The sequence below is a fragment of the Pelmatolapia mariae genome, unplaced genomic scaffold (assembly GCF_036321145.2).
Source record: "Pelmatolapia mariae isolate MD_Pm_ZW unplaced genomic scaffold, Pm_UMD_F_2 NODE_ptg000304l+_length_36224_cov_1, whole genome shotgun sequence".
In the NCBI taxonomy this organism is placed as follows: domain Eukaryota; kingdom Metazoa; phylum Chordata; class Actinopteri; order Cichliformes; family Cichlidae; genus Pelmatolapia; species Pelmatolapia mariae.
The window spans coordinates 9,732-36,224 of NW_027051994.1; the positions used below are offsets into that span (position 1 = coordinate 9,732).

Consider the following 26,493-nt stretch of genomic DNA (forward strand, 5'->3'; position numbering starts at 1 on the left):
TGAGTTGTTACAGAGAGCCTCCTGTTCATTAAGCTGTTTGAAATCTGATATAAACATTCAAACATTTTTCAGTGAAGTACATCAGTCTTTTAAAACAAATCTGGTATCTTGGTGGTTATATCCCTGTAATAAGATGTTATTATTTTCCAGAATTGTTTAGGATCATTAAGATGTTTAATGTTTTTTCAGAGCTAGTACTCTGATTTGGCCTTTTTTTAAATTTTAGAAGGTTTAATGATTTCTGCAGAACTCTAAGGACAAAATTAAGCATTATTTCTGTAGTTTACTCTAAATGTAATGATGGAGGCATGTTTATTTATCATTCTTATCAAAACATCATTAAAATATTTTCATGCCAGCTCTACATCAGTAATGAGGTGGACTCTGTTCCAGTTGTCCAGTTAATTGTCTGACTGCAGCGATCACACAGTGGTCACTGACATCATTTGAAAAACACCAATATGCATGTGTTAGTTCTAGTTATATACAGGTCCAGGATCAATGTGATGAATTTAGAAGCAGTAAATTAGAGGACATCCAGGAGATTGTCTCTTTAAAACACGCCTGAAACTGATTTAACAGGTGTTAATCATAAAAATTGAATGTGTATCATCTGCGTGGCAATCATACAAATCTATGAATAATTTTTGTTTGTGAAGAAAACTCCTCATTTACATGAATATACTTGAATCTATCAGATATGATTCAAACCACTGCAGTGAATTTCCTTTAATAACTCTGGTGTGTTCTAGTGTTTGTAGTAAAATGTTGTGGTCTACACTGAGGTCTAACAGGACAAGCACAGAAATAAGTCCTCTGTAACAGGTCATAAGGAGAACATTAGTAACCTTCACTACAGCTCATGTTGTGCTTTGTTGTCCTCTCAGTCCGCTGGGTGGGGGTGGATTCAGGGGTGGAGTCTGTCCAGCTGATCTGCAAAACCACAGTTTGCCTGCCTAAAGATGCTAAAGTGGAGTGGAAGGACAAAGACAACAGGAAGGTCCACGTGTATGAGAACGGCTCTGACCAGCCTGAAGAACAGGACGATAAATACAAGAACCAAACAAAGATGAAGAGAAACTTACTGGAACCTGGAGACCTCAGTCTGACCCTGAAACACCCCACAGATGGAGACAACTCCACCTACACCTGCACCGTCTACAGCAGGGAGGGAAACATCCTGATGAGAAACAAGTGGAGCTGAAAGTCAGAGGTCAGTGCTGTAGATACAGGTCAAAGGTCAGAGGTCAGACTCATGATGGTGGTTCAGTCTCAGTGGGCTCCATCCAATAATGTTACAGTGTTAGCATGTCTGATGTTTGTGGCTGTTTTGGTTTTTATTTGATTTCCACCCAAATGTAAAAGCTTCAGCAGATGAACTGTAGGAGCAAAGTTCATGTGTGAGACTTCATCTGAAAGGTAACATCTTCTAGTTTCTGAACATGTGTTTGTTTAGCATGTGGCTAAAACACAGGCTAAGCTAAGTCAGTTCAAATCTCAGTAAAAAACCTTCTTTGGTCCTCATCTATAATCAGTCATATCTGAGTCACAATAACTAGAAGATGATTTCTAGCAGAGCTGTGAAAATCTCCACATCCTTTCTCCATGTTATCATCCAAAGCTGTGTGAAGTTTCAGAGCTCTGCAGCTAACAGAGACTTTCAGTTTGCTGCTCTCTTCCTCTGACAGCTCCATTCTTAGGGAGCGTTAGTTCTCTGTTTCACTTTATTCCACTTATTCAGTCTGATGTTCTCTGATCTGTTTCTCTTGTTTAGTGTCTTAAATGCTGCCAGTGCCTCTCTTTGCTTTAACCAACCTTTCTCTTTATTTCTGAGTTTTTTTAAGGACTTTAACTGATGCATCAACCTTTGAAAATGGAAAGAAATCAGTCAGATTCATGGCTGCATCAAAGTGTCACATGTAGTTCTCCCACATCAGCTGGATTATATCTATAGCAGCAAACAGCAGCTGATCCACAAATCTTTGTCTGTGTTAATAAAGTTGGATCAGTTCAAATAGTTTGTTGCTCTGCACTTGAAAGCAGCAGTTTTTCTAATGCACCACCTTCATGTTTCCTTCATATTTGAATCCCCCTGTAGATACTGACAGGTAACCATGTCACACAGAGCTCAAGCCTTTGAATCCAGCTGTGATTGTTGATTTTCTATTGAATGGACTTTTTCAAATCCAGCTGTAGGCCTGTGTTTGTGAGCTCATTAACAGCTGTTTATTTAGAGATACGTGGTCCTCACAGGACAGCCACTACAAACATATGATTTTATAGAATATGATGCATTACTGCAGATTCAACACAATAGAAAGGATTTGAAATGAGCTCAGCCTTAAACATGTGCAGCAGTAATATTGATCCATAGACACTGATGGGACCATTTTTCTGCACAATAAGTACTTTGACTTTTCAGACTTTATGTACAATTTGCCAGTACTGCAGTTTTGTGTGTAGTGAGGTGTTTTATTGGTGTTTTATTGGTGCTTTTACTAAAGGAAGGCTTCTATCAAATTCTTCCAAATGTTGTCAAACTGAGCTGTGTGATGAAGTGAGTGTGACAGAAACACTCAGACTGTGTTTCTCTGCTTCATCAAGTCAAATCTGGTCCTCAGAGACTGAATAAAGTCCTGTCCCACTAACAGCAGCTCCAACAGTCTGTTCACTGCTTTCTTCCTGTCAGTCTTCATCTTTCTGCTGCGTCTCCTCTTCACACTGACCACTTTCTATCTAACAGTGAGCTCCCAGTGAAGCAGCAGCATTCAGCCTGTTAGAGTCAACAACACAAATGTCTCCATCCAAGCTCATGTTGTCCTTTGTTGTCCTCTCAGTCCCCCGGGTGGAGGTGGATTCAGGGGTGGAGTCTGTCCAGCTGCCCTGCAAAAGAACACCTCACCTGCCTGAAGATGCTAAAGTGGAGTGGATGGATAACAATGCAAAGGTCCACGTGTATAAGAACGGCTCTGACCAGCCTGAAGAACAGCACCAGGTTTACAGAGACCGAACGAAGATGAATGAAGACCTGCTGAGAACTGGAGACCTCAGTCTGACCCTGAAATACCCCACAGATGGAGACAACTCCACCTACACCTGCACCATCTACAGCAGGGAGGGAAACATCCTGCTGAAGAAACAAGTGGAGCTGACAGTCAGAGGTCAGTGCTGTAGATACAGGTCAAAGGTCAGAGGTCAGACTCATGATGGTGGTTCAGTCTCAGTGGGCTCCATCCAATAATGTTACAGTGTTAGCATGTCTGATGTTTGTGGCTGTTTTGGTTTTTATTTGATTTCCACCCAAATGTAAAAGCTTCAGCAGATGAACTGTAGGAGCAAAGTTCATGTGTGAGACTTCATCTGAAAGGTAACATCTTCTAGTTTCTGAACATGTGTTTGTTTAGCATGTGGCTAAAACACAGGCTAAGCTAAGTCAGTTCAAATCTCAGTAAAAGCCTTCTTTGGTCCTCATCTATAATCAGTCATATCTGAGTCACAATAACTAGAAGATGATTTCTAGCAGAACTGTGAAAATCTCCACATCCTTTCTCCATGTTATCATCCAAAGCTGTGTGAAGTTTCAGAGCTCTGCAGCTAACAGAGACTTTCAGTTTGCTGCTCTCTTCCTCTGACAGCTCCATTCTTAGGGAGCGTTAGTTCTCTGTTTCACTTTATTCCACTTATTCAGTCTGATGTTCTCTGATCTGTTTCTCTTGTTTAGTGTCTTAAATGCTGCCAGTGCCTCTCTTTGCTTTAACCAACCTTTCTCTTTATTTCTGAGCTTTTTAAGGACTTTAACTGATGCATCAACCTTTGAAAATGGAAAGAAATCAGTCAGATTCATGGCTGCATCAAAGTGTCACATGTAGTTCTCCCACATCAGCTGGATTATATCTATAGCAGCAAACAGCAGCTGATCCACAAATCTTTGTCTGTGTTAATAAAGTTGGATCAGTTCAAATAGTTTGTTGCTCTGCACTTGAAAGCAGCATGTGCAGTTCACGAGCAAGAGCTTCACAGAGCTTCAGACTGTCTCATGCTCTGTTCGCTAATGTTAGCAAGTTTAATGAGAGATAAAGGACATTTAAAGATTTCAAGGCGGGAAATACTCGTTTTTGATTCATTTGAAGTGTTTCGATAGGATTCAGTGAGTTAAAAAGTAGGGTTAGCATGTAAGCTTGCTAAAAGTGTTAGCACATGTGCAACGTTTGAGCTGTGTAAGTTACTAAGTTTGATGTGGAGAAACTAACAGATCTAAGCATGTGTAGCCCACATTCTGAGAAAAGTTTAAAGGCTCATGTTTGTGTCCAAAATGTGAAAGCTCTTTGACGCAGCTTAAACAGGCAACTGTTGTCATTTAAAGATGTTTGGTCTTCATTGGCTAGAATAGAGAGAGACAAGGAGACAGATTGATTTTCTATTGAATGGACTTTTTCAAATCCAGCTGTAGGCCTGTGTTTGTGAGCTCATTAACAGCTGTTTATTTAGAGATACGTGGTCCTCACAGGACAGCCACTACAAACATATGATTTTATAGAATATGATGCATTACTGCAGATTCAACACAATAGAAAGGATTTGAAATGAGCTCAGCCTTAAACATGTGCAGCAGTAATATTGATCCATAGACACTGATGGGACCATTTTTCTGCACAATAAGTACTTTGACTTTTCAGACTTTATGTCCAATTTGCCAGTACTGCAGTTTTGTGTGTAGTGAGGTGTTTTCATGGTGTTTTATTGGTGCTTTTACTAAAGGAAGGCTTCTATCAAATTCTTCCAAATGTTGTCAAACTGAGCTGTGTGATGAAGTGAGTGTGACAGAAACACTCAGACTGTGTTTCTCTGCTTCATCAAGTCAAATCTGGTCCTCAGAGACTGAATAAAGTCCTGTCCCACTAACAGCAGCTCCAACAGTCTGTTCACTGCTTTCTTCCTGTCAGTCTTCATCTTTCTGCTGCGTCTCCTCTTCACACTGACCACTTTCTATCTAACAGTGAGCTCCCAGTGAAGCAGCAGCATTCAGCCTGTTAGAGTCAACACAAATGTCTCCATCCAAGCTCATGTTGTCCTTTGTTGTCCTCTCAGTCCCCCGGGTGGAGGTGGATTCAGGGGTGGAGTCTGTCCAGCTGCCCCTCAAAACCACTCTTCCCCTGCCTGAAGATGCTAAAGTGGAGTGGAAGGATAACAATGCAAAGGTCCACGTGTATGAGAACGGCTCTGACCAGCCTAAACAACAGCACCAGGTTTTCAGATACCGAACGAAGATGAATGAAGACCTGCTGAAAACTGGAGACCTCAGTCTGACCCTGAAATACCCCACAGACTGGGACAACTGGATCTACACCTGCACCTGCAGCAGGAAGGGAGACATCCTGCTGAAGAAACAAGTGCAGCTGAAAGTCAGAGGTCAGTGCTGTAGATACAGGTCAAAGGTCAGAGGTCATGTAGGAGTTTATTCTCTAAATGTTTTTAGTTTGAATCTATTTTCAGTTCATTCAAATAAAAAAATTCTTTGATGTTTAAATGAACAGACTAAGAAGACGATTAAAAATGGAGTTGAAATGATCATCACTTCAAAATAAAAGCCTCTGGCATGATTTGAGTTTGGATCAAATCAAAAGTTTTGTTAGTTTAGTCCAAATCAATGTAAATGTATAAATATCAATAGTTTTTAAAGCTGCTGAGATCATTCAAACACTTTGATCCAGTCATTTGGATGTTGTCAAATGCCAACCAACCATCCAACACCTGGGTGGAGTCCCAGCTGAAGCTGAGAGATACTCAGAGATCAGAGACAGAAGCAGCTGTATGTAAGCGTTCTACAGGACGGCTCACACAAACCTGATATTACTGATGTCTCCTAGATAGATCTCATGGACCAAAGGCTCTCTGTGTCATCTTCAGTGTTGGGACTAACACGTTATTAAGTAACGCGTTACAGTAACTACGTTATTATTGTGGTAATGAGCACGGTAACTAGTTATTATGCCAAAATCAGGAACGCATTAATTGTTACTGGGATTTAGATAGGGTCGGCATTCGTTACTTCGTGTGGTGGCATCGCGGATGTCACCACACGGATTCAGTAACATTAGCAAGTGGTTGAGGCCAGCAGGTGGATGAGGGAAAGGGGACGCAGGAGAAAGAGAGACCCGAGGCGGCCGCCGGTGTTGTGCCAAAGTAGTTACCCCCAGCAAAAACTGTTTCCCCATCTACAAGAGCACGCAAAGGAGGAGCCACTTGCCCAGCTTCGTTCTGTACGCTACTTGTCACTCATCTGCAGTCGACGCAATAAAGCGTAAAATCTGGAAAACAACAGACTCGATGTATTTTAATACTAGCTTCGCGACATTGTAATGTTCCGTGTGGAAGATAATTTACCTTAAACTGTACACTGAAATAACCTGCTGGAAATACTTTGTCTAGAAAAAGACTTTGATACTATAATACTGTAAAACCAGACGCGATCATGGCAACACGTCGCTCTCCGGTGAATTTACACTGGGTTTACACTTTGTAGCGAAGCTATCACGAAAGACTTTAGTTGCAAAATAAATCACAGTATAACCAATAACTACAGTAACTTTGGAGACCATTTTCTTTTTTTAGACTTCTTAATTTAACATCTACATCTATATATGTAGATATGTGTGTTCTCAACAATGTGTGCCATAAGAACACTAGCTGTGGACCTTTAGTGTCAACTATGTACAAGTGAAACAAATAAACACGTCTTCTGGTGGTGGGCTTTTCACGCAGAGCTGGTGGAACCACCGCAAACACATCTCACACTGAATCTGTAAATAAATAAATAAATACAAATTCCAATGTTAAAATATCATTTATGGGAATTGATCATAACATTTAGCAGTCTTTCATGATGACATTACCCATTTATTGTCAGTTTCATGCTCTTCTTCCCCGCAGAAATGACAGATGTTTGTCAGGTCATCTGTTTTAAAAAATGAAAAAATAGCACATAGAGTATACTACCTACTGCACTTATTACTTCATTCAAACAACTATATGGTTTGTTTCTACAGCCATCATGATGAAAAAATTCATGATGTCAGAACACTGAATGGTGGAAAATGAGTTACCTGTCTCTAGGAGGAGAGTGGTGGCAATTTGCAGCCTGTGTGTGTTTATGGCCTTTTTTGTAGACGGAAAGTCTTTTGACTCTTTTCGCAAGATCTTTTCAGCAAACTGAAAAAGAGATTCTAAGATGACTAAATAGGCTAATATTGTAAATGTTATTTTATAGAAATTTGTTTTCTGTGAATCAATTTCTTTATTCTATTGTGTAATTATCTTATATTCATTTTCTTGTCATTAACATTTATTACAACAGAACATTTCCAATATTCTCGCATATATGTATGTATTACGGTTAAGACTCGTACTTTCAATGCAAAGACTCCACATGAGGCAGCGTCCACTTGTTTTGGGTGTTTGACTGTGTCACAAGTCCACCTTGAGACGTTGCATCCTTTTTTTTGCATGAATGCCCTGAAAGACAAGTACAATAAAAACAAATAACATGTTTTAAAATTTTGGTGACACAAAAAGGCGAACAGTATGGAGAGCTTAAGTGTCTGTTGAACATCAAGTTAAGATCACTGACCACACTGTTTTGATAAAATCATAACTTTTTAAAAGTCTACAACGCATTTCCGTGGACAATTACTTGTGCTTTTGTTTTCCTGTTTCCTCCCATGATATAGAAATCAATCACTCACACAGTGCACTTTGAAGAGATGTGGAGGAGGAGCAAAGATGAAATACACACATGTATAACCTATGTAAAATTATTTTAGACATTTGTCTGATGTTTTATTGCTAAACCTCCACAACACTTTATGCAACTATTAAACATTATTCTCCCCGTGCTATATTTTCTAATGTAAAAACATCATCTCATACAGACATCAGGTCAACAAATAAACATTGAAACATGGGGAGACTTCTCTTTAAAGGTAAAATTAACCCATAACACCACAATATCAGAAGGCCAACACAAAAATTTAAACCTGTTGCTGCTACTTTTTTAATTCTGAGTACCAATTTTTAAAAATTATTTTTGATTGACATCATACTTATAATTGTCATAATAGACACAAAAATAACAACAGCAACAAAGAGTTTAATAAAGGGTCAAAATAAATTTGAACAGTTATCCTTACCTTGTTGATTCCAAACAATTTTGGATACCTTGTTTAGTTTCTCCGAGTGGATCAAGATACAGCGACTTCTTTTCTTGTGGGTAAATGACCTACAATAAAATTGGGTGGAGAATTACATGTACTAATTCAATATTTAAGATTATCTACATGCCATGCATTTGTCTTATAAAACTGATTTGATGAATATTGTAAATGCAATTATTTTTTTACCACTAATGTCCAGTGATGATGTTCATTTACAGTTCCCAGAATGACTTCATGCTCCATGGGTTTGATCTTAAATTGAAACAAAAGAATAAAAATATTAACTTCAGACATAAAAAAAGAAATCCAATAACATGTTGTTTAGAGTCCTTTTTTATTAAAGCAATTTATGATATATTATATATCATCCACTTATATAGTACTCTGCGACAGCCATGATTCACCCCTCATTTCTTTAAACTGTGCAAGAAGCTGGACTATCTTATAGTTTTTATAAGTAGTTTTGCACATTACTTCCTCCAAGACTTACAAAGGTCTTTCTAAGGATTGTTTTTTTGGACATGGAGTTCAGTTTCACTCATTTTCAATGCGATCCTTGTACCATCTGCAGAATAATGTTTAATGCTTTCTTAAGCATCTTTAACAGTGATGTATGAATAACTTGAGCATAAAAAAGGTACCTATTTAAGAGATGAAGCAGTGTTGATGATTTCAAAAGAGATATTAGCCCAAATTTTTGCAAATCTCAGCATTGATTGCAGTGTGTCCAAAAAAAGGAGGAAACCAGACAAGCAGAGAACAAAAGAGAACTGGCAAGTCTAATAAACTATCCACATCTACAGCTGCCCCCAGCTTAGACAGAATTTTAACATCCGTGTTTAAAAGAAATATAGGCCTATAAGAAGCACAGTCAGTCGGGTCCTTGCCCTTCTTAAGTAACACTGTGATATAGGCCTGGTAGCATGATGAAGGAAGTGCCCCAGAGTCTAGCGACTCTGTAAAAACTTCGCAAAGGAAGGGAAGATTTCTCCTCTCAGGAATGCCTTCAGAGCATCCCACACCGTCCTGTTTGGCATACCAGGTGTTCTATTCTCGTTAAGAAAAATTTTTACTTTAGAAGAGATGTTAGAAACAAATTGTTCATCCGTGAGCAGCAATGGATCCAATCTCCAGAGCTTTCTCACAGAGTCGCAGCCCTGAAAGGCTAATTTGAGCGCAAGGGGGGCATGATCAGAGACAGTAATACTTTCATAGCTGCAGGATCTAATACTGTTAATTAGCAAATTGTCAATAAAAAAATTATCTATTCTAGTGTAGGTGTGGTGTACATGTGAGAAGAAAGAATAATCTCTACCAGTAGGGAACAAAAACCGCCAGGGATCCGTGAGACTATAATCTTCAAGAAAAGACTTGATATAAGTTGCAGATTTATTAAGAGTAGCAGGTTTGGGGGATGAACGATCTAAAACCGCATCCAAATAAAGATTAAAATCGCCCCCCAGAATTAAAGAGTGAGTATGTAAGTCCGGGAGGTGTGAAAACAGGCTTTAAAAAAATTGCACATCATCAAAATTGGGTGCATAAAGATTGGCCAAGGTCACAGACCTGTCGCAGAGTTTGCTAGACACTATTATAAACCGTCCGTTTTTGTCTGACACAACAGTGGATGGAACAAATGGGATGTTCCGATCGATAAGAATAGCTGTACCCCTAGCCTTTGCTTTAGAATTAGAGTGAAACATCTGTCCTGACCAACATTTTGCCAAGCGTGAGTGATCTGAATCCTGCAAGTGAGTCTATTGCAAAAAAACTACCCCGGGCTTAAATTGCTTCAGGCGTGATAAGACTCTCTTTCACTTTATTGGGTGGTTCAACCCCCTCACATTCCAGCTAACAAAGGTAAGATTACCACTCATGAAGGAAGTCCCACATTTTTATGTGCAGAGTTGCCCAAGGAGGGAAGGGAGGGGACGAAAACAACAACAACAACAAAAAACATGACAACCAACCCCACCCCAGAAAGAAAATGCCATACAATAACATATCACTGTGTAAAAAAAAAAAAAAAAAAAAAAAAAAAAACCTAAAACAATACCACCCACCAATATCACCCCAGCAGGTTGCATTAAAAAGCAACCGCATAAGCCCCTGCTTTCTTCCCATACTAGTCAAGAACGCCCCGTACCACGAGCATCATACCTGCACCCTTGAACATTAGCCCCTAAACTCCAGCCAGGGTCCCAAATGTCAGGACACGAAGAAGAGAAAGAAAAAAAAGAACAAGAACAAATCAGCCAAACAACGAACCAGTTTTACCTTAAAATGAACAGCAAAGAACATATTGCTATGTATAATGTCACTCACAACGAGGACGCCACTTAGGCTAGTCCGACCCGTTGTAGTAGTAAATTAGGGTGAGTGCTCTAACCGACTACAGTGTCCACCTCAGGATGGAGAGCTTTGGTTTTCTTCCATGGTTTGAATGAAGCGAGAGGCCTCCTCCACCGACTCCAATCGCCGGATTTTCCCATCTGGAAGAGTAATGTGGAGCCTGGCGGGGAAGAGGAGGGAAGGTCGGAGGCCTTGCTGGTATAACTCGGCCATAACATCCTTATACTGGGCTCGCTGCTTCTGGACGTCGATGTTGTAATCCTCATAAAACTTGAGTTTATGTCCGCAGTACTCCAACGTCCCTCGGCGTCTCCGTGCTTCCCTCATCAGCAGCTCCTTAATCTGGAAGCGGTGGAAGTGGATAATGACCGAGCGCGGCCTCCCATCAGGGCCCGGTTTGGGCATAAGGCTACGGTGGGCTCTGTCAAGCTCCGGGGGGGATGGCAAGGTTTGTGCGCTGAAGACCTCCACCAGCAGCCGGGAAAAGAACTCAGTTGCCCGTGGACCCGGCTCCACCGATTCCGGCAGACCCACCAGACGGATGTTCTACCTTCTGCTTCTACTCTCCAGGTCGGAAAGTTTAGTTTTGAAAAGTTTGGTTTCCTCCTGTAGTGAATCATACTTAGCTTCGAGCGCTGCTAAACGCTGAACAACATCCGCTGCGTTTATTTCAAGCTCACCAATACGTAGTTGTTGATTTGCAACTTCCGCTTGAATCTTGTCCAGCTTACCGTTAATTACATCCGATGTAGCCTTAAAATCTACGGCTATGGCTGTTCTGTGCTGTTCGAGCAGGGCCACAAGCGCTGGGTTCAGGGCTGCACTAGCATCTTCTGCTGCGCCAGCGTTAGCACAACTCTCGGCAGTAAGGTTTTTCTCGGTTTGTCTCCTTCCCTTGGACATCCTTCCAATGTGACACTCATAAATGACCCAAAAAAGTTCGTGTCTAACAGCAAAATGGGGCTCAGAAAGTAAAATTTAAAAAAAGTTAGGCAGGTGCTAGTGGCCGACACACCTTACTCCATTGCTGGAAAACGGAAGTCTCTTGTGGCTGGTTCTGGTGGTTTGTTCTCTTTCTGTGCTGTTGCTCCTGACCCTGGATCTGATTCCGTTGTTGCTATACCTTGTGGAACTGGAGATGGATGTTGGGTTTGAACTGGTAGTGATGCAAGTGATGCCATTGGTGCTGTAGCCTGTGTAGCTCTAGGAGGTGGTGGTGGTGGTGCTACCGCCACTGGTGCTGCTGTAGTCTTTGGAGCTACAGCAGATGCTGGTGCTGCTGCAGCTTGTGGTGCTGCTGGACCTGGTTGTGCTGTTAGTAATGTGGCTGCTGTTTTCTTTAAACCCCAGTGTGGCACTCTTGGCATGCTGTCTTTGCTTAACTTTAGTTGGTCAATATTTACTTTTGGAATAATTGTCCCATTGGAATCCTGAAGATCTGCACTTTTACCTTGGATTGCTGTAATAATGTAAGGGCCTAAAAAGTTTGCTTCAAGTTTTCCCTCTTTCCTCTGCTGGCTTCTTATGTTAGCTCTTAAAACTTTGTCACCAACTTTGAAGACGACATCTCTCTTCATCATTTTTATTTTGCCCTTTGTTTTTTCCTGAGCTTTGACCACATTGTCTTTATTTTGTTCATAAGGTTAATTATTAGAGTTGCCAACCGTCCCCTAAAAAAAGGAATCGTCTCGTATTCAGAGAAAATATCACGCGTTTCGTATTGAGGGTGAAAAGGAATGCAGTTTGTCCCGTACTTCAGCTACAATGAAAAAGACACAAAGCTGGAGTTATTCTGTGTCTTTGCTGCACAGCTGCCTCTTCTTCTCTCATTCTCTCCCCCTCCCTCTCCTGTTTCTACTTCAATCATGAAACTGATCAATGATCAGCTGATCGGCTTGTCTGTCGCAAGTCCCGTCTCTCTTGTTTGTTTATCGCCCACTTTGCGCCAGAAAGAAGAAACCAACGGAGGTCGCATTAAACAACAGCAGCACGTTTAAGCTTGATCAGCAGTTGTTAGAATTTATTTAATATTACCTTCTAATATCGGCTGATGTTTGCTGGAGCCACAGCTGTAAAAGCTGCTGGTCATGATATCGGTTTGGATATGTGGTGAGAGGGAAACATGCAGATGAAACCAGGAGATGTCCTTACTGAATCATCAGAGCTGAACAGGTGATGGAGAAACAGGTTTACCTTTTAGGTGACATGAATGAGTTGAAGGGAAGTTATGAACTGTTTCTGAGAGACAACTTACACCAGGGTCCTTTTTTTAGTAGCTGACAGCTGGTAACTGTGCAGGGGCGGGTCTAGCAAAGTTTTGCCAGGGGGCCAGGTAGGGCATTAACAGGGAAAGGGGGGCACAAAGTACTTTTCTTTCTTATTCTCGTTTGAAATATCTAGCTTTTATTAAATAATTATCTGAATCTTACAACCAACGATTGATAAATTAATGCATATATACCATCAAAACAGTGTACATCACTGTCACAACAGCGTTTGTTTTCATTCAAAGGTTTTATGATTTTTCCTATAATGGCGGGCCGGTCTCTAGTCAAAATGCCCAGGCCGATTTTTTTGGCTGACATACCAAATTTCCTCAGCCTCCTCAGGAAATACAGCCGCTGCTGAGCCTTCTTGACCAGCTGTGTGGTGTTCAGTGTCCAGGTGTGGTCCTCACTGATGTGGATGCCCAGGTATCTAAAGGTGCTCACCCTCTCCACTTCAAGGCCCTGGATAAACAGTGGCTGGTGAGGCCTCCTCTTCTTTCTCATGTCCACTATAATCTCCTTTGTTTTATTTGTGTTGAGGGTGAGGTTGTTGTCCTCACACCATGACACCAGACCAGCCACCTGTCTCCTGTAGGCCACTTCGTCACCTCCAGTGATGTGACCAATCACTGCAGTGTCGTCCGCGAAGTTCAAAATGATGTTATCTTTGTTGCAGGTGACAAAGTGGGTGTACAGGGTGTAGAGGATGGGACTGAGGACGCAACCAGTGTTTGTAATAATGCTGACTGATGTCCTGTTGCCGATCCTGACGGACTGAGGTCTGCCAGTCAAAAAGTCCTTTAGCCAGTCTCATAGGGTGGGGTGCAGGCCGAGTGTTGCCATCTTGTGAGTGAGTTTATGTGGGATGACAGTATTAAAGGCAGATCTGTAATCAACAAAAAGTATTCCGATGTATGAGTCTTTGTTTTCTAGGTGGGCGAGTGAATAGTGAAGGGCAGCAGCGATGGCGTCTGACGTGGACCTATTGGGCCGGTAGGCATACTGCAGGGGGTCCAGAGTGTCTGTGATGTTACTCTGGATGTAGGCCAGCACCACTCTCTCAAAGCACTTCACAATGAGTGAGTGCAACTGGTCTATAGTCGTTCAGGCAGGTGGCTGAGCTTTTCTTGGGGAGAGGGATGATGTGGGGACAGTGTTCTGGCTGAGGTAGAGGTTGAAGATGGAGGTAAGAACCTCCACCAGCTCATTGGCACATGCTTTAAGGGCCCGTTCCGGGATGTTGTCTGGTCCTGCTTCCTTACGGGGGTTGTTCCTCCTCAGGTCTTTGTACACCTGGTCTATTGAGACCGCTGGCAGGGGTGGGGGTGGGGGTTGGGTGGTCTGGAGGGTCTGGGAGGGCCTGGGAGGTCTCGAAGCGGGTGTAGAATGCATTGAGATCATCCAGCAGACTGCCTGCAGAGCTGATTTCGCTGGTGCTGGTGGTGGCCCTATACTCTGTGCTGCAGGCCTTGCCACATCCGCCTGGGGTCAGCAGAAGAATAGAAGCCATCCAGCTTCTCTCTGTACTGCCTCTTAGCCGCTGTGATGGCTTTCCTCAGTCCATACTTCGCACCTTTGTACTCCATCTCATTGCCTGATCTAAATGCAAGAGACCGAGCACGCAGCATGTGTTGTACCTGACTGTTGATCCATGGCTTCTGGTTGGGGAACTTTCTGACTTGTGTGGTGGGCACAATATTGTCAACACAGGTGCTGATGTACCCAGTCACATGTTCAGCATAGTCCTGTATGTTGACAGAGCAGTTCTCCATGGTGGCTGCAGTTTGAAACACATCCCAGTCTGTTTGTGCAAAGCATTTATTAAAGTCACCAGCAACGATAAAAACAGCATCTAAATACGTAGTCTCTAATGCGCTGATGACGTCATAGAGTTTGCCACGCGCTGCCGTGGAGTCGGCTCGCGGCAGGATGTAAACAATGGCCAGAAACACAGCTGAGAACTCCCGCAGCAGATAGTATGGGCGGCATTTCAGCATTAGAAACTCCACATCTGGCGAACAGTACTTATGAACAGTCTGTACGTCTTCACACCACGAGTTATTAATCAACGCACACACACTTCCCTCAATAGCCTTACCAGAGGCTGCAGTCCAGTCTCCTCGGAATGGGTCTGCAGCTGGATGGCGCATTCCGGGACTTTGTCTGAGAGCCAGGTCTCGGTGAAATAAGAGCGCAGCATTCTCTAACTTCCCGTTGTGTTGTGATCCTGGCTCGTATCTCGTGGAGTTTGTTTTCCAGAGACCTCAGATTGGCTAACAAGAGGCTGGGTAGCGGTGGTCGGCCTGCCCGAGCTTTTAGCCAGCATGGAGCCCCCCCCCCTTTCCTCACTCGTCATCTTCGAAGCGCTCTCCTGGGGTCGGCTGACTCACTATGGCTCGGTGTTTCAGGGCCTTCCTGGGAGTGGTGGTGGCGGTGGCTACTGAGGCGAACAATGACTTGAAGCTCCGGTGGGAGGGTGAAGTCCAGTGGATTGTATGTGTTACCGATGTCAAGTAGTGCCTGTCTCCGGTATGTTAACAGTGCACTGCACTTATCGAGTGCAAACAGACCAAAATGTTAACAATAACAAACAACAAGTCGGCATCTGAGAGCGGAGCAAGCAAACACGTCTGCCTCAAGGGGCAAAATGTTGAAATCAGAGCGCTGTAAAGGAAAGAGCTGTGATTGGTTCATAACACATAAATGAGAAGAAAGGAAAGCTTCAGAGCAACATGAATGAAACAAAGTGTTCTGATGACGACTGAAAGCCAAAACTGTGACTGAAATCAGAATCCAGTTCATCTCCAGCCCTGTCAGCAGTTCCAGCTGTAGTGCTGTTACAATAATAGTCATCACTTCTAGTTTCACAGCAGGAAACTGGGAACATTCAGCGTCTCAAAGATTGACCTGTTAGCACCTGCAGACATTGTTGAGCTGGGTCTGCTGATCTTGTGGAGGTCTTCATTTCTCCACTATTTGGAGAAGCTTCAGCAGGATCCACAGTCAGAGTCAAAGTGGAGTTCTAGCATGGACGTAACGCTTCAAGAAGCTTCAGACAGACAGTGTTCTCCAAAAGTTCTGCTCTAAAAGGAAACTTTGAGCTGGCTCTGTAATTGTTGTAGTCAGAAGGATGGAGGCTGGATCTTTGATGAGTGCTTGCACACAGGCTGTCTTTAAGTATTCTGGGACACAGCCAGAGGACAGACAAGTGTTCATTATTGGAAGCAGCCGAGGGGCAGGGACATCCCAAACTTCACTCAGGAACTTTGGAGGAATCATATCTACACAGCTTGATGAGCGTTTCAGTTGTGCCACAGTCCTTCAAAGCTCCTCCACAGAGACTGGCAGAAAAGAAGATCAGATATTGTGGCTGGGGTCGGGGACATCAAGAAAAGAATCAGGAGCTGCTGTTTTGGATTTCCTCTCATTCATTTGATCCTTCAGAAAGTTTAGAAAGTGAAGACGTTCCTCACTCGATGCTGTAATCTGATGAAAACTTGCAGGATGTCAAAGACGCTCCACTGAGCTCCAAAGAGCTCTGGGCTGTGCTTATTAGAATGAATTAAAGGAGAGAAATAAATTTATTTTAGCAAGCAGCATGTTGATGTTCAAAACATCAAATCACACTGATGGGAAGTTGTAAATCCTTCAGAATAAAAGCCTGACTATTCAGAGCTCCAACATTAAGAAGAGCAAAGTGAACCAAGGTGGATGGAGGCAGCAGAGAAACTGTAGGGTGGAGCTGAATGCTTCATCAATGGGACGATGCAGCAGATTTTCTCCACCTTGCACAAACTGTCCTGTTAGTTATTATGACTGGAATATCCAAAATGTCTCCAGAGGCTCCGAGTCCCAGCTGAACATGTATTAGTGTTTAGAGTGGGAACTGAGATGATAGGGACTAGGACCTGGGGGACGTCAGTCAGTGACGGAGCGGTCAGCAGGTGTGGGCAGGTGTGGACAGGTACTTGATGGAGTGTTTTCCTGCACGCCTGGACTCCATATGATATGTTAGCAGAGAGTATCTGGCTCCTGATTTGGTTGAAGTGGAGCCCATCTGCTGCAGAAAGATGCCTCCTGTCCCAGAAAAACATTGAAGTTGTCTCTAAAGCCCAGGCTGTGGGAGTCACACACAGAGGAGAGCCAGGTGTGGAGGCCAAGCAGCCGCCCAAACGCCCCACGGCCACAGGTGGGAGTGGGGCCGGAGATACAAACACTACGGTGGGCTTGTTTCACAGCCTCACAAAGACACACAAAGTCCAGTTTTGAGGAAGTGGGAGCGCTGTTTGGAATCCGGTTTGTGCCCATGTGGATAAGGATGGTGTCGGCCTCCGGACGGGATCGTATTCTGCCAGGAACTTGTCTAAAATGTCCCAGAGCGTCGGGACGGGAAAAGACAGAGCGTACGCCTCCTTTATTGTGAAATTCCTCACCATGGTAACTGAACACATCAGCTGGTCTGCAGCAGGTTATGTTCAGAGTTTGAGGCTCAAATTGGCTCAAAGTGTCCCATTTTCACTGATTGTTTTCCCGACGACATGCTTCAAGTGTGATATGGATCCTCTGCTGAAGGAATCTGCTTTCTATCCACAACCTGTTGATCCGTATCTGACTAACAGCAGCGCAGGAAGCCCTGCAGTTATAGAGAAACTGTCTGAGTCGCATTGTTGTTGCAATTTATGTGCTCTAATATGCTCTAATAATTATTTCTCTCCATGAGCTGTTTCTCTGCCTGAAGGAGGCGCCACTCCATCGCTTCATTTAGTGCAGAACAAGAGTCCACATGATGCTGCTCTGTCAACACCAATCACACTTTGTACAGCTCATGTTGTGTTTGTTGTCCTCTCAGTCTGTCAGGTGGAGGTGGAGGAGGGGCGGATTCTGTCCAGCTGCCCTTCAAAACCACACAAAACCTGCCTGAAAATGCTGAAGTGGAGTGGTACGCTATGAACCTGAATACAACAAGGTTCACTTGAATGAGAAAGGCTCTGACCAGCCTGAAGAACAAGATGTGTTTTACAGAGGCCGAACGAAGATGAATGAAGACCTGCTGGAAACTGGAGACCTCAGCCTGACCTTGAAATACCCCACAGAGAGAGACAGTGGGAAATATGTGTGTGAAGTGAGGAGGAAAGGACGATTTAGATATAAAACAGTGCAGCTCAAAGTCAAAGGTTTGTTTGTTTGATTATTTCTGTGTGTGTGTGTGTGTGTGTGTGTGTGTGTGTGTGTGTGTGTGTGTGTGTGTGTGTGTGTCTGACTGTGTTGTGTCTCCTCTGCAGGGAGAGTTCAGGTCCAGGATCAAACAGGGGACATCAGGAACAGAAGCAGCTCCATTGATCCGACTCCTCTGATGGCTGATCAATCAGTTTGATCTGTGTGTTCTTTGATTATTGATCAGTGATGTCAGAGTGGAGTCAGTGTGATGTTGTTGTTGTGTGTTTGAGACTTTTAGTGTCCATGAAGGTCTCTGCTGCCGTAGATCCTCTGAACTGTGACAGAGGTCTCACTCTGGAGGAAACTCTCAGCACTTTCCAGCAGCTCCTCCATCATGGAGGACGTTCCCTCACTGTAACAGGTGGAGGAGAGAGGAGAGGAAGCACAGGTGGATCCTCTGAGGAAGAGGAGCGTTCCTACGAACCACATGATCACATGACCAGAGGTGGCGTGGCCTTCAGTGGTAGTAATAAAAGAACAGTCCACATGTTCCACTTTGAAGGCTCATCTCCAACAAAGCAGACCTGTGATCACTTTAACTCAGTATGATGGATTGTTTGGATTTGTCTTTGTTTCTCTGGCTTTTCAGTGGGAGGTTTTCTGCTGTGAATGGAGCTGTGTTGTGTTTTCTTTAGAACAAAGCTGAGCACATTGAGGATGAGATTTGAAAAATGATCACAGGAGTGAGATGAAGACATGAGAACTGATGTAGTTATTTTGGACTTCCTGGTGCTGACTCAGACTGAGGTGATGTTTCACAGAGCCGAGTGGGCACTAACAGTTTCTGTGTCCTTGATGGAGCTCTCTCATCTTTTCAACATCTCTGCTGGACATAATCAGGAGTCTGAGTCGACACATCCTCGCTGCAGGTGTGAAAAAAGAAACCATACAGACAAAATGATGTAAATGTAAATAAAAGGTTTTGACAAAGCTTAAAAACCTATGTTTGCATGAAAAGTGGGAACTAGCACTAGAGATGAGGCTGATTAAGCGGTTCCTGGATGCTGTTCAGTGCCCAGCCTAAGGCCCAGTGTTTTTTAACTAAAGATTTAATTTGTTGCTTTAAAAAAAGTCTATTCTTGATAATCCCGTATTGTATAACTAACCTGTTGAATGGAATAAAGTCTGTTCCTTCAAATACATGTTCCAAGTATCCCTTTACAACTCCAATCTGAGAAGTTTTTCCAGATGTGTGTATGTTTGCGTGCAATTTACTGAAGACAGTCATTTTAGAAACTCCCACCATGCTGACAGAGATTTATTATTGCACCATGCCTGTTCTATATCCAGCCAGGGCTCATCATAGAAGATATGTTTTAACCATCTAGAGGTACTTGTAGACTTTTAATTCATTTGAAAGCCTGATGCTTCAGCCTCGTCCACCCCAGCTGTAAAACTCAGAAACCAGTCTTACTTGTTATCATCTATCGTCCACCTGGGCCTTACACAGAGTTTCTCTCTGATTTCTCAGACTTTTTATCTGATTTAGTGCTCAGCTCAGATAAAATAATTATTGTGGGTGATTTTAACATCCATGTAGATGCTAAAAATGACAGCCTCACATCGCATTTAATCTGTTATTAGACTCAATTGGCTTCTCTCAAAATGTAAAAGAACCCACCCACCACTTTAATCACACTCTAGATCTTGTGTTAACATATGGCATAGAAACTGAACATTTAACAGTGTTTCCTGAAAACCCTCTGCTGTCTGATCATTTCCTGATAACATTCACATTTACAATAATTGATTACACAGCAGTGGAGAGTAGACTTTATCACAGTAGATGTCTTTCTGAAAGCGCTGTAACTAAGTTTAAGAATATAATCCACCCACTGTTATCATCTTCAATGCCCTGTACCAACATAGAGCAGAGCAGCTATCTGAACGCTACTCCAACAGAGGTCGATTATCTTGTTAATAATTTTACCTCCTCACTACGTACTACTCTGGATACTGTAGCTCCTTGGAAAACTAAGCCCTCAAATCAGAAGTACCTGACTCCGTGGTATAATTCTCAAACACGTAGCCTAAAGCAGATAACTCGTAAGGAAAATGGCGTGTAGAAGATCATCATTTTGTCATGACTGTGGCAGCAGTCGTGTGGTTTAGTGAAGGAGGACCACAGCTGAACCTAATCAGTCAAGACAAGGAAGTAAAACAGAATACGCTAACATGAGACGGGACCTTCAAAAGGAAAACAGGAAATTCACAAACACAAACTCAGGGACACAAACAGAGCACAAGGGGAGGACACAGGAAATCAAAACCAGAATAAACTAGAACATGAGAAAATAAATAATACTAAACACAACACACTGGGTCAAACGACAGGCTTTCAGGTGAACTCATTGTGAAACCTGGCCCCACTCTATCATGTGGTTTCTGAGGTCAGATGGCCCAGGATGTGAGTGGGCGTTAAGGCGTCTGGGGAGGGATCTCAAAACTGGATTATAGATGGCAGACAGTTGGTGTCGTAAACCACCGCCTCTGTTCAAAGATGGTCGCTCACAGTGGACGTAAATGGCTTCTTTCACTCCTCTTTCAAACCATCTGTCCTCTCTGTCCAAAATGTGAACATTGGCATCCTCGAAAGAGTGACCTTTATCCTTTAGATGCAGATGGACTGCTGAGTCTTGTCCTGTGGAGGTGGCTCTTCTATGTTGTGCCCATGTGTTTATGAAGTGGCTGTTTGGTCTCTCCAGTGTAGAGGTCTGGGCATTCCTCGCTGCACTGTACAGCATACACCACGTTGTTAAGTTTGTGTTTTGGAGGTTTTGTCTTTCGGGTGAACCAGTTTGTGTCTGAGTGTGTTGCTGGGTCTGAAGTACACTGGGATGTCATGCTTGGAGAAAACTCTCCACCGGCTACATAGGGGATGACAACGTTGTTGTGTCTGTCTTTCTTATCCTCCCTCGCTGGTGTCTGATCTTCTTTTCTGTGCCTCTTTGCTGACTTTCTGAACGCCCAATTAGGATAACCACATGGTTTTGAGTGCTTCCTTTACATTGTGTGTGTCCTTCTTTTTTCCTTCAGGCTCAGAGGGAACATGTTCTGCCCGGTGGTGTGTGTGTTTACCGGAAGCCCACACACACGGACCAGTACCTCCCTCTTTGACTCTCATCACCCTCTGGAACACAAACTTGGAGTAATTAGGACCCTACACCACCGGGCAGAACATGTTCCCTCTAAGCCTGAAGGGAAAAAGAATGAACAATTACTCATATTATTATACTAATACTTTTTTCTTTTTATTTAATTATTTATTCATTTTTATTATTTTACACACACACACACACACACACACACACACACACACACACACACACACACACACACACACCCCCCCACCCCACCACCATCTATACAGCTTCTAAACTTACTGCCAGTTTTGCGAAACTAAATCTGTAATAAGCTTCAGCTACAGGTTACATTAATATTAGTCCCGTGGATCAGCCACGTGTTCCTGAAAGCAGCCCGCTGTCTGCAGTGTCTGTGCTCCCTGCTGCTTCTCTCTCACTTTCAGGTTGAAAGTCAAGTTCTGCAGAAGGATTTTATTTTGAAGGCTCTGACAGGAAGTTGTGAGGTGTCTCTGTCTAACTTAAGAGGAGGAAACTTTGTTCAGTGCGTCAGCGGTGCTGTGATCGAGCTGTGTGCGCCTGTTCTCAGAGTTAACGGGACTTTCAGCGGAGAGGAAGATGCTGCTGTGGCTCGTGCTGCAGGTCCTCGGTAAGAAAGCACACACGCAGACTGACACACACACGTGTGTAACACGAGCTGACTGCATGAGGCCCCTCTGTGTAGTTACTGTGTCCCTACATGCGGGCTTCATGCGGGGCGGGTCTCACAGTGACAGCTGAGCTCATGATCCTGATATCTGCACGTGTCTGTTTAAGAAGTGCGTCAGTGCTCGTGTCCGTGTGATTCACGGCAGGAATAAAAGTAATTTGTATAAAAACTGAAAGCTTGTCTTACATTATAAAAAGCCCCGTTTACCATAGAAAGAACTTTAATGTGTCAAAAAATGTTTTTTGTTCACAATAACGCCACGTGCACAATCATCCTTGTTCAAGTTCACTGATTAATATAAAGTTATAACAATCCAAAAACACAAATAGACATTTTTGTTTTTATTCAACACCAGATGTTACTGTGTCTGTTTATACATTTTTAGTGCTCAGCCCTTGGAATAACTTGTGTCCTGAATGCTCCTCCCCACCACCCCCCAGCCCATGGAAATCCCCGTGAACAGGTGTTACGACTGTTGTCGTAATTATAATATGCAAATTTGAGTGTGCAGGTGCTCCTCCATGATTGGTGCATCCAGGGTGGATGGATTGTACCGATTGGCTAACGACCGGGAGACAGTGCATCAGAAGACATCGCCAGGGACTGCCAGGTCATTCATCCTCGGCCCAACCCAACCGGCAGACTGTGTGGTTCACTGTTTAAACTATGTTGCTTTAATGTAGGAGCATGTAGGCGTGGACCGCCTTTTTGTTTGATTAGTTTTCTCCTGTTTTTGTTAGGTAGGGAGGAAAGTAATTGTCGTTTGGTTTAGTTCTTTTGACTAGGTAAGTTGTATTTACTCCTGAGATAGGCTACCTTTTGTTTGTTGTTTTGGCCTTGGGTTCACCCCGAAGTTATAATTCGCTCCCTTCCTTTGTTTAATTTCACTCATTGTAAATAAATCACTGTCACAAAGTATTAATTGTGTGACGTGCTGCTTGGGGTTGGACGGGGATGGATCACCCTTTATGTTGTGGTCTGGCCGTGCCTAGACGGGCCATAACAACAGGTCCCCCCACTGTTCCTCTGGTCACATGACTTACTTTCATATGTCTCCACCCTGTGACTGTTACTGTATAAACTGTTATCTTTGTACATTTGGTGTTTGTTCCATGTCAGGAGAGAACAAAATGTAAGAACTGGGAAATATTAATGTATTATAGTATATATATATTTTAAATTTAAGGACTTCATGAAATCAATATTGTTATTAAAGGCTTTAGGATTATTACATTTCTCAAACTGTTTATAACAGCTGTTATTATGGTTGGTATTTTATTATTTAATAGGTGTGAGAAACTGTTAACCTTTTAAAGGTTTTTAATTTGCTGAATTTAAAGGATAATTTGGGACATGAGATTTTATTGAGTTTATGTAAATGAGAACCTTTTTTCTTTTCTAAGCCTGACCCATGAAAACAAATCACAAAGCAGGTTCCCTTTGGTTTAGTATGCAAGTATTCACTGTTATATCCTGTCCACTCTGTTACCTGTGTGTTTAGGTGTGTGTTGTTGTTTTTGTTCAAAATAAAATTTTATAAATATCATTGTGGTTTACTGAAGGGAGTAAATTTACAAAAAATAATATTAAAAAAAAATAAGATCACATTTAATTTTAATCAAAAATACATACAAATTAAAAAAATACACCCTTCTTCAAAATAGATGACGCCTTTTCTTTAATAACACTTGTTTATTAACACGTTCTTCAGTTGCAGAGTAAAGTCAAGGACATGTTAGATCTCAGAAAATGTAAATATGAAAGTGACTCCAGATTAAAAACACTTCCTAACACAGACTAGTCTCAGAACGTTTCACCTTCATGTTTTTCAGACAAAGTTTTCTTTGACATCTTTGATGTTTTTTAAACATCCTTTCAGTTAGTTTTTGTTGGATGGGAAGATGTTTGAGTACTTATCATAATACGTGGCTTCTGAAACCACTTTGCCCATTATGAGAACAACTGCAAAAATCCACCACATACAGGTGATTAGTGTTTTTTGTTGTGTGTGCTTGTGTCTCCTTCCAGTTTCCCAGCATCTGGCTGTGGTGGTGGAGGTGTATGAGGGGGAAACATCTGTCCAGTTGCCGTGCCAGGACACAGGTGTTACACTTAAGAACCGCACAGTGCTGTGGACTCGCAATGATCTCGACCCTAAATCTGTCCATCTGAGACGAGAGGAAACAGATGATGTAACAGGACAAAACCAGCGTTACAGCGGGCGCACATCAATGAGGCCTGATGCTCTGGACGCTTTAGACTTCAGCCTCACTCTGAAAAACCCCCAACCAACAGACAGCGGCATCTACACCTGCTCCATCCTAAATGAAAGGGAGGAACTAAAACTGACAGACATACAGCTGCATGTCAAAGGTAAGAAACTCAAACAAACACAAAAACCCAACACCTTCTGTAATGACAAGTCAAAGATCAGTAGTGCGGACACAAGTAACATTTTCTAGATGTAACCAGTTTGCAAACATCAAAATGAAGCAGAAGAAAATAAAATCTTACTGGTACAATTTTTATTATTTCTACTAAATCTGAGTGATTTGATTCAGAAGGTTTTACATCCTGTATACGCAGGAAAACCTGCAGCTCACAGGCCTAATAGAGAGTGATGGACAACATGTAACAGAGGATGTCATTTTAAGAAAGATGAACCTGACCTCTGGAACTATGAATGACAGGATGATAAAGTGCTGCCAGCTGTTCTTATCAGGTTGTCTAATAGGAACAGATGGCTTATCCAAAAGAATCCACTTACAATCATGTAGCATTCATAATGTGAGTGTGGTGTGTGGTAAGGGGGTGTTATACAAGGGCCAACATGAGAAATTAGCGACGCTCCCTTAATGGCCTTTTGTGGCACATCTGGAGGAAAGGCAGTTCATTTTGAATGTTGTGGATCCAAAACTTGGCACTGCCTCCGTCTATGATGGTCCAGGAGCTCCGTTTCTGGGCAGATGACCTGCACATACCTGCATCAGGCTGCCACATCAACAACATGTTGGGAGTGATTGAATCCAAAATCAGCTACGTATGAGGGGACATGACCAGGGGCTTGGAGGTGATGATGCCCTCTACCATGCTGAGTAACGTCCTAAAGACTTATTCAGTGACATGCTACGAGCTGAGAATGGTGTGGAGCTGGATGTAAAGCTGACTTGATGAAACAAATGTCATGTGCCCATGAACCACCGTGTGCAGCATATGGAGGGTTGAAATGGAGATGAAGCTGCTGGCTGACCAACTGTTTTCAGAGCAGGGCTGGACCTGCCAGAGTCCACCCAAGTTGTGACCGCTGGTCCTGTTCATGGATCCAGATGTGCAGTCTCCACTGGAGTCAGGAAATGTGGGTAATCAGAGCCAATCAGCAACAACGGTTGAGCTTGACGAACAACCCATCTGACCAATCATCCAGGATGGCATATGTCTCTAACTTTAATTAGACACAACATGTTCTGATGCTTGTTAGTGATTACTAAAGGTAGCACTGTGAAGACCATGCACAGTTTTGAGATAACAACCTACTCTGATAGTTTTATGCTGACCAGAGATTTTAACTTGATACTAAAAACATAACATTTCTGGATATGTAAAGTCCACAGATCAGTGTGGCCATTCCCTCATACAGCTGGTAATTTGTAAATAATCACCTTTGGATTAGTTTGAATTGTCCAGTTTAGTTACCATTTAAAACAAAAAGGAGAGAATCATGATATTTATATATTATTAATATGTATTTTTAATGGTAGCAGAGTCAGAGTTCAGTAACATAGAGGCTCAGATCAGAGCACATCAGTTCTGTCTTTACCATGAGCATGGCTGCTGCTTCTGATATTATGGTTCATTTTCCTCGTAGATCAGCAGGTGGAGGTGAAGGTGGAGGAAGGATCAGACTCTGTCGTCCTGCCCTGCAAAACAAAACCTGACCTGCCTGAAAAGGCCACAGTGGAGTGGACTCGCCCCGACCGAGAGCTCACTATGGTCCATTTGTATGTAAACAGAAGTGACCATCCTAAAAATTTAGACAACCTTTACTGCGGCCGCGCAAAGATGAACAAAGACCTGCTGAGAACTGGAGACCTCAGTCTGACCCTGGAATACCCCACAGAGAGAGACAGTGGAGGATACATCTGCACCATCTACAGGGACAAAGACATCCTGAGACAGAAAGTAGTGCTGCAGGTCAAAGGTCAGAGATGTGGAAAAACACCAGGGGTCAGTGCAGGAGATTGAGGTCAAGGTTCAACACTCATGTTGATGTTGTTTCATGTTTCTCCACAGAACCGTTTCCATCCTGGGCCACAGCTCTCCTGGTTTTTCTTGTTCTTCTTCTAGTTGTTTCTGCGGGTCTTTTATTTCAATTCCGTCATTATTTGGTGTCAGGTGAGTGTCTCCTACTACACTACCCATAATGCCGATGGTTAGCAGAGCTGAAGAGAAACTTTCAAGTTTGTTCCAGAAGTCACAAAACCTCCTTCAGACTCAATCATTGATCAGTGAACTTAATCAAAACACTCACATGGAAAAATGTGCTGACAGTAAATAAGCTCAGTCTGTCTGTTCTTCTGCTCTTCATCCAACATGTCTGCAGACTAGTTACCAAAGAACGAGTCAGCAACACATCAGGACCATGATGGAGACACAAGTCT

At 42.8% G+C, this 26,493-nt stretch overlaps 2 protein-coding genes across 2 annotated transcripts; both read left to right on the forward strand.

The window, feature by feature from the left end:
- Nucleotides 1-1,069: 1,069 nt before the first annotated feature.
- LOC135932363 (V-set domain-containing T-cell activation inhibitor 1-like) lies at nucleotides 1,070-17,779 on the forward strand. The gene is made up of 4 exons (XM_065469797.1): nucleotides 1,070-1,213; nucleotides 2,838-3,161; nucleotides 5,089-5,409; nucleotides 17,679-17,779. The coding sequence occupies exons 2-4, from the start codon at nucleotides 2,930-2,932 to the stop codon at nucleotides 17,777-17,779; spliced, it is 654 nt and encodes a 217-aa protein (XP_065325869.1). The 5' UTR covers nucleotides 1,070-1,213; nucleotides 2,838-2,929.
- Nucleotides 17,780-20,441: 2,662 nt separating this feature from the next.
- LOC134622975 (uncharacterized) lies at nucleotides 20,442-26,482 on the forward strand. Its single transcript, XM_063468231.1, has 6 exons — nucleotides 20,442-20,453; nucleotides 21,573-21,775; nucleotides 22,347-22,480; nucleotides 23,864-24,208; nucleotides 25,701-26,033; nucleotides 26,126-26,482. Exons 1-6 carry the CDS (start codon nucleotides 20,442-20,444, stop codon nucleotides 26,254-26,256), a joined length of 1,158 nt encoding a protein of 385 aa, XP_063324301.1. The 3' UTR covers nucleotides 26,257-26,482.
- The last annotated feature ends 11 nt before the right edge of the window (nucleotides 26,483-26,493 follow it).

Bases quoted from the DNA above. Each gene is read 5' to 3' on its own strand.
- LOC134622975 (XM_063468231.1), top strand. The intron at 21,776-22,346 runs GTAAGAAAGCAC...TTGAGTGTGCAG, and splicing joins GCTCGTGCTGCAGGTCCTCG to GTGCTCCTCCATGATTGGTG. The intron at 26,034-26,125 runs GTCAGAGATGTG...GTTTCTCCACAG, and splicing joins AGTAGTGCTGCAGGTCAAAG to AACCGTTTCCATCCTGGGCC.
- LOC135932363 (XM_065469797.1), top strand. From the start codon at position 2,930: ATGGATAACAATGCAAAGGTCCACGTGTATAAGAACGGCTCTGACCAG. The intron at 3,162-5,088 runs GTCAGTGCTGTA...TTGTCCTCTCAG, and splicing joins AGTGGAGCTGACAGTCAGAG to TCCCCCGGGTGGAGGTGGAT. The intron at 5,410-17,678 runs GTCAGTGCTGTA...TTGTCCTCTCAG, and splicing joins AGTGCAGCTGAAAGTCAGAG to TCTGTCAGGTGGAGGTGGAG.